Below are 7,895 nucleotides of genomic sequence, written 5' to 3' on the forward strand. Positions count from 1 at the left end.
TGGGGGCTCACCCAGGCCTGTGGGTGCCTTGGAGTCTACAGTAATGGGCCAGGGAGTGACAGCCTGGTGTGGATGTGGGGAGCAGGAGGCCCTCTTTGGACTGTCTGCCAAACTGGCTGCTCCAAAACTGCTTTGGGCTGCATCCTGTTTTGTGCTCTTCTGCTTCAGCCTTTGCTGTGCGCAGAGGATGCTCCTCCTGCATCCCGCACTGGAGCAGAGACCTCCTGGGACAGGCACAAGGGATTCTGGAGCAGCCTGTGGCTCTGGGGACATCAGCACTGGCCTTCTGAGGCTGGCCCTGAACTGCTCTAAAATACACAGCAGAAATACCTTGGGGGAGGAGGGGAATATTTTAATCTATTTTTTTTTTTTTCTGAAATGCAAAGTTAAGTGCCCCTGCAGCACAGCCTGCCTCTGGCAGATCCCGGGGAAACTGGTTCAGCCAGCACCAGTCTGGGCAGGGAGGGCACTGCCAGTGTGGGTGCTCTGCCTGGCAGCACTGGGGTATGAAGTGGGAATAAACATCCACATCTCGCTGTGTGAGGGGCTGTGGGTTCCCCAGGACCACTGGCATAGGGTGAGCCATTGATAATCCAAATGTCGCCTTTTATTTATTTTTTTTCCATTTCCCTTCCTATTAAAATAGCCTGGGAAGTTGTGACACCACAGCCTGGGTCCCTGCCAAGGAGCCCTGGGGCTTGTGTTCCTGCTCACGCTGCCAGACTCCCGGCTGCCTCGCTGCTCTGTGAACTCCCATTTGCCTTTCTTGGCTGGAAAAAGGATTAAGTTAGCAGGACAGGAAAATTAATTAGCTGCCATTTTAAGGATGTAGCTTTCGTCGCAGTCTGAAGTGTTTTGAAATGGCATTGTGTCACTGAGACCAAGCTGGGGTTGATTAAAAGGCTTTTACCTGCTGGAATATCAGATTTATTTCCGCCGGGGTTCTGCCCCTGGTGATTATGGCTTCAAGGTGAACCTCAAGGCCAAATCCAAGGAGTGTTTTGCCATTGCTGTTACTGCTGCCTGTGGAAAGCTGGTACCAAAGTCTGTTCTGCTTGTTTAACATTCAAAATAGCCTTGCTTTGCCCTTCCCCTCTACGGGCAGCCTGCCAGTCTGGCACAGCATGGCTGGGACAGCAGGGAACTGCAGAGCTGCAGCTTCCCTGCCTGGCTGGGGGCTTCCCACTGGGAGCCTGGGGGCAGCACCGTGGCCCTGGATGCTGTGGGGTGAGCCACAGTCTTCCCAAATTGTCTGGTGGAAAACTGCTGCTGTTGGTGCAGGTGGCAAAAGGGAGCAGAAATGGTGCCACTCTTGGTGGGGGGCTGTATCCAGCTGGGGGATGTCCCCACAGTAATGTCCTTGCTGAAGGTGTCAGAGGTGGAGAAGGGCAGATCTGCAATGTGGTGAAGTGTGAGGGAACCCAAACCATGGGAAGTGAGTGATAAGGAAGCCAAAAATCATTTTAGGGTTAGAAAGTAATAGTCATTCCCTGCTTTCTTCAGCAAGGGGGACTGCGGCTGCTCCAGAGCACTTGGAAGGGGCCATGAGCTGCCAGCTTTCCTGAGAAAGCTGTGCCACACTTTGGGCAGCAGTGGGGACATGGGAGCAGACTGCAGCGATGGCTCTGTCTGGGACACACACAGGGGACACATCAGATGTGCCACCAGGAGGGATTTCCACACATGGTGCTGCATTTCAGCCCTCACTGACCTCTAGAATAAGTGCTTCTGCCAGCTGCACTCCCGTTCCAGCCTCACACGAAGGGCTGCACGAGTGACCAACCTCTGACACAAACCGTGGTCCCCATGCCCCCACCTGCAAGGGTGTACATGACTGCTGCCCTCCTTAGCAATTCCCCACTGAGCTCTCACTGCAATAGTTCAAAAACCCAGCAAAATTAATGCAGATTAAAGCTGCTACTTCAGCAATGAATGGAAATTACCAGCGCATATTTTTTTATTTTACTATTTAATGTTGTAGAAATATCACGGCTTGTAGCCAAAGCAATTCAAGATGTGATGGCTGTAAATGTGCATTGGGTGAGGCTGGAAAGTCTCCAGTCTAATTCAAGAAACTCTTGGCTCGACTCTTGCTTTGCTTTTGAAGAAGAGAAGCTCATCTGTGAAGAACCCCATGCTGCAAGGTAGGCAAGAGGTGGCTTTGGGAGCTGGTTAAGGTGCCCCTTCCCCAAACACTGGTTTCATTGGTGTTTTCCCTTGTGTGCTGTGCTGCATTCAGAACTGCAGCAGCACACAAAGCAGATGAGGGGTGAGACTGCTGCTCTCTCTGGTGCAATCCTGATGGATGTTGTAGTTGAGCAAACTCCTCCAGTGCTTTGCTAACTTTTCAACCTCCCCCAGTGGAAAAGCAGAGCAAGGAGTGAAAAGTGATCTTGCTCAAGTCCAGGATTTTAACTATTGCCAGCCCTGGGAGCAGCCCAAATGCTTCCCCCAGTGACTGTTGCAACACCAGACCTTGCAGGAGCCTGTCCCGTGGGCTGGCAGGGTAGATTAGCACATGGTAGAAAAGCCTTTACTGTGGTTAAACTGAAGACAGAAAATATGTCAGCTCTGCCAGAGAGGATGACGAGGAGCCTCAATGGCAAGCAGATCCCCAGGCTGGTAATATTTCCCTCCTAAGTGTTTTACTCAGCTACTTGCAGCTATTTTGATCCCCCCCTTCTTATCTTATCTCCCAGTAATGAACACCAGGCCAGACAGCACTCTCACACAGAGCTGCCATAACTAAGGCAATCACTTCATGTCAGTGCTGGGCAGTCACTTTTAAATAGTCACTCACCAGGGATTTGCTGCTGCAGGATGGTCAAAAATAAACAAACAAACACTTTAGGATATCAATTTTTATTTGACATTGTGAGATCAATAAGAAAAAATAATTTGTACAGCTTTGTGATAGAACCACTGCTGCTGCAGAGTGAGGCTACTCCTCACGAGAAGGGCCCTGAGGCAGCCCCAGGTGCTCCCAGCAGGACCTGCTCTGAGCAGCAAGTGATGTTCTCCACCTCCCTGTCCCAGCAGCACCTCACACCTCAGGCAGGTCCCTGTAGCCTTCCAGCAGCTCAAACGAGGCTTCTCAGATGTTGTGTGTGAGCAGCTCTGCTCTAAGGCCCTCTGCAAAGGGCTCAGTGCAACCACGGCTGCAGAACCTGTCTATGACAGTGGCTACTGAGCTCCTGCTGTGCTTCTCCCTCCCTCTGCTAATTCTGTCTCTCCTCTGCCCCACAAGGTCACCTGGCCCATGTTCAGCCAGGTGCTGCTGCTCCCCCAGGGAACAGCTCTGTCTGCACTGGAGGGATGACCCACTGCTATTTCCGAGGCCTTTGGTGCTGGCAGGAGCCGATTTGTGACACCAGCAAGAGGGGAACCAGGACACTTTAGGAACTAATCCTGCAGCTCAGATGCTTTCAGCTGGCAGAGTAACCCTTTCTAATCAAACCCAGATGCTTAAGAGTGATTGTAGAGCAGCAGCCATGGATATTGCTCGAGCACTGGGGCACCCACTCCATAGGACGGGCAGAGCTAGAAAGAGACTTCGGTTTACACAGTATTTTTGCCAAGCTTTTTGCCTTTGACAGTTATTAACAGTTTAAAAAAATACCAGACACAACAGATGCCAGGACAAAAGGCTGAGTTTCCACTGTGTCAGTAAAACATCCTCCAACCAGGCCAAATTCTTGCTGGCCCCACCAGTATCTCAACCTACCCTCCCTCTGCTGCATCAGGGAGGTGAAAAGCCAGACCAAGAGAGATTTTAGCATTGATTCAGCCCCTGAGGGGGGATAAGAATTTAGACATAAGAGTTAAGGACAGTATGATCAGTTCTAATACATGAAATCAAGACAGTAATATTAAATCAACGAGGGGCTCAGCTGGAAAAATCAAGGTGGAAAGCTCTGTTGGCAGAAAAGGGGTGGCTGTCCTGGATTAGTGCCAGCAAACAGAGCAAACTGCTGCACCCTACACCTGAATCACTCACAGAAGGGACAGTTCCTACTGATACTTAAATATGAAGATGACTTGGAGGTTGTACCTGGTGCCAACAGCGTGTTCAGCACGTCCACAGCGTTCAGCATTCCCCGGTTCACAGCCGGAGAACGCGGAGTGTGACAGATGAGCTGAGCTGCCTCCCCCACACCAGCACCAATGCACAGCCCAGGCAACCTGGGGCAACTCACATGGAACAAAGGAGGGCAACGAGGAAATAAAGTGGTAGTGAAAAAACAGGAAAAAGAATAACCCTTCACACGACTGTTTTTTCAGCATTGTAAAAAAAAAATAAAAATAAAAGCAATCTCTTTGACTTCCCCTGCCACACCGTGCTGGTGTCCCACAGGCATTCTAGGATCAGGTGCTGCCCCTTTTCCTGCTGTTCAGTGATGCAGTGCACACAGCATTTCAGAGGGGATCCATAGACTGTAGTGCAAGCAAACTGAGAAAATAAATACACTCAAACATTCCCTCCTGCCAAACAACATTAATTGCAGGAAAAACTAGCTTGCTTTTTGTTTTAACTGAAGTTAAGTTAGCTGCAACTCGTTTTAATATCTGAAACTTTGAAGATGTGTTTCACAGCATAACTGTAGAATTTACACTGCATTGCCAATCCACAATTCAGTCATTCTCATTAACAGTGTACAAAGAAGGTCATTAGTTTATATATATATATTTATATATATATATATTTTATAAAGTCTGGAAGATCAATATAAATACTGCTCCAGAAATTAAAAAAGTGTTTACATCCCCGACTTGAATATTACATCTCAGTGTCCTGGGTTATTGGTATCATCTGTAAAAGTCTTAGCGGCGCAGAGGTTCAAGTTTTCGAAATTTCAGTGCCGAGCTGGATGACAAAGCATCTTGGTTTGAAGAAGAATTCACTGTGTCTGGGGACTGGAACAACACTCTACCACGATGATTAAATACATAAAAAGATGGATGGTTCCTTAATGTGTCAAATGTCCTTCAAAATAAATGCAAAGAGCCAAGGTTAGTACTCTCTCAGAGCAGGGAGTTTAGAACAGTCAGTGGGGCGTACTGACTTTACACACAAAAATACAAGTTTTCAATCCAAACTCTTGCTTGCTTTGAAGTTTCCTAAACTGAATCAATGAGGAAATAGTTGTGAAAAAGACCACAAGACGTCCACGTCACCAACTTCCCCTTCCTCTCTGGAGCTCAGGCAGCCTGTGGGTGCTGCTGCAGACACACCACGTGCCAGCCTTTGTTCAGCTCTCACTTGTGTTAACACCCTGATGATGCCCAGCTTTCCATCCCCCTGGTGCCTCACGCTAAAGGCTTTAGGTGAGCTCTGAAATACAATTCTGTCAACTTTTTCACTTCTCATACTCCCCTGTGGTTTTGGAAATGGCCTGAGAGGCAACGTCTGCCCATCCAATTTCCTGTCAGAACCGCAGAATATTCTGAGTTGGAAGGGACCCACAAGGATCACTGAGTCCAACTCTGAAGTGAATGGCTCATAAAGCAGTTGAACCCACGACCTTGGCATGCTCTAACCAACTATCCTCTTCAAAATCTTGGTCCAAAAGCCCTTATTTTCTTAAAGTCTTACAGATGTCCTGCCTTGAATATACTGTGTGAGACTCCAGTGACTCAGACTTGCAGTCTGAGACCACATCATGACAGCAGGTGGTGATTCCTGAGCTCTACTTCCCACCTCCACATTTCATTCCTCTACCAAGTCTGCACAGCAGGATTTCAGATGAGGAAAAGCAAGAAGTTTATTTGATTTCTGCCTGTAATCTAACCCTCCCTAAAACTCAAGGCATTGTTGGCTTTTGCAAGTGTGGCTGCTCCCCTGGGGTCACTGCCCACAGCATGCACTGAAGGACTGAGCTAAAGATGAGTGCTGTCAGTTTGTACAGAGAAGCAGATACCAGCATGCACAAAAAGAAGAAATAAAACATACTTATTTTTGAGTTCTGAAGTGGCATCCATGTCTTTAAACTCTCCTGCAATGTGTGCTATCCCATAGCAGGTGACTGCAAAGGCCAGCAGAGTCTGCAGGACTATCTGCAACAGAGGGAGCACAGTGCAACACACACATCACCAGGTGTTCTGCACATTTACCAAAACATCTCAGCTTTCACACAGGATCTCTGCTGCTTTTCATCCAGTGACAGCAGAGGTGAGCAATCCAGCCGTGGGGAAACTGAGGCACAGGAGAATTAAAGTTCCCTGCCATGTGCACAGCAGAGCTCCAGCTGCCCCAGCACAGGTCTGGGCTGCACTGACTGCATCGACTCACACGGCTCCTCAGCAAGAGCCTGAGACCAAGCCCTGTGTTCTGTGCTCTCCAGGACCCAAATTCCTGCCAGGAACACTGTGCAGCCTGAGTCAGGCACTGTGCCTGGCTCTCCTGGGCACCTGATCTCCCTGCCCTTCTGATTAAGGAGAGAGGGAACAGATAACTGAAGTGGAAATTTGAAAAGCAAGCAAATAAAGTAAATGAAAGCCCCCTCCCTGAAGCAGGCTGTGCAGGGTCAAACAGCCACACTGGATAAACACGGGTCAGCCACCCAGAGCCACAGGGTGCAGGATGTTTATGCTGCAAAGGAGGGGATGGATGCAAAAGCTCTCTGAGCTACATCCAGGGAATCCTGGACAAGATGCTCCAGGGTAGTTCTAAAAGAGAGGGAGGTCTGAATCTGGGGTTTGGTTTCACTGACAACTGCAACACGATCATGAAGTTGGGATGAAAAGTGTGGGTTCTTTTTGACAGTGAGAGTACAGCTTAAAAACTACTTTATCCTTTATGCTTGCCTAGCACACCAAAAGTAAGCAACCGAGAGACTAAACCACCCCACAGTTACACCTTTCACACACTGCAAAGACTTACATCTATGGGCAACGTTTCATCTTCCTTTTCTGTCAACCTCATATACGAACGATCTACAAAACAGAAACACACAAGCACGCATCAAACCCTCTGCCCGCAAATAAACAGCGCGGCAACACCAACCCCCAGAGGAACGGCTGCAGAGACTCGCGGCAGCCCGACCCTCCCCGGGCAGCCCGGAGGCAGCGGCACGGCACAGGCCGGGCCGGAACCGGAGGCAGCGGCACGGCACAGGCCGGGCCGGAGCCGCGACCCGGCGGGCGGCAGCTCCCCCTTCCCACCCTTCGTTTTTCCCTCCCTTCCCGGCGGCTGCGGCGCCCGCACGGGGCGAGCCCCGCTCTCCCTCAGCCCGGCCCCAAGGGCAGGGCCGCCCCCGCCGGCGGGCTCGCGGCTGAGGACGATGATGATGCCGGCCCGGCCCGGCCCCCGCCCCGGGAGTTCCCCGCCGGCCGTGCGGGGGTGGCGGTGCCCCGGGGCGTCCCGGCCCGTCCCCCGGCGGTGACTCACGCTGCGCCGCCGAGAAGGCCGCGTGTGCCAGGGCGAACAGGCCGAGCCCCACCAGCCCCTTCCACACCGACCCCGCCGCCATAGCCGCCCGCCGCCGCCAGGGCGCTCCGGCGCGCCAGGATGGCGTCACGGAGGGGGCGGGGCCAGGCCGCGCCCGAGGAGTGCGGCGGGGCAGAAGGGGCGTGGCTTGAGCGGCAGGGGGCGGAGCCACTCCGCCGCTTTCCCACGCGGGGCCATTGATAAAATGACGGGGGATGCACGGACCCCGGGAGCCAGGGATGGTCCTGGGGAGAAGGGGTCCATAGACGCCCCGAACAGTCCTCTTCCCTCCACCGGGCCAGGCCGGATCCCTTCCAACCGAAAACAGAGCCTAGGGCCAGTGGTGCCCGAGTTAATTCCCACTTTGCACGTGTTTAACCTCAAAACTTGAGAAACCGGTGCAAGCAAAAACGGGACGAAGGGGTGCACACAACACGTGCAGGAGGGACGGCCCTGGCCGAGCCAGGCC

General features: G+C 51.5%; 1 protein-coding gene across 1 annotated transcript; it reads right to left on the reverse strand.

Moving 5' to 3' along the window:
* Positions 1 to 2,846: 2,846 nt before the first annotated feature.
* Positions 2,847 to 7,507, reverse strand: MMGT1 (membrane magnesium transporter 1). The gene is made up of 4 exons (XM_041396414.1): positions 7,388 to 7,507; positions 6,881 to 6,933; positions 5,951 to 6,054; positions 2,847 to 4,984 (listed from the first exon to the last, which is right to left on the reverse strand). The coding sequence occupies exons 1-4, from the start codon at positions 7,467 to 7,469 to the stop codon at positions 4,822 to 4,824; spliced, it is 402 nt and encodes a 133-aa protein (XP_041252348.1). The 5' UTR covers positions 7,470 to 7,507; the 3' UTR covers positions 2,847 to 4,821.
* Between the last annotated feature and the right edge of the window lie 388 nt (positions 7,508 to 7,895).

This window comes from Onychostruthus taczanowskii, unplaced genomic scaffold (assembly GCF_017590055.1).
Source record: "Onychostruthus taczanowskii isolate IOZ18803 unplaced genomic scaffold, ASM1759005v1 scaffold13, whole genome shotgun sequence".
NCBI classification, from domain to species: domain Eukaryota; kingdom Metazoa; phylum Chordata; class Aves; order Passeriformes; family Passeridae; genus Onychostruthus; species Onychostruthus taczanowskii.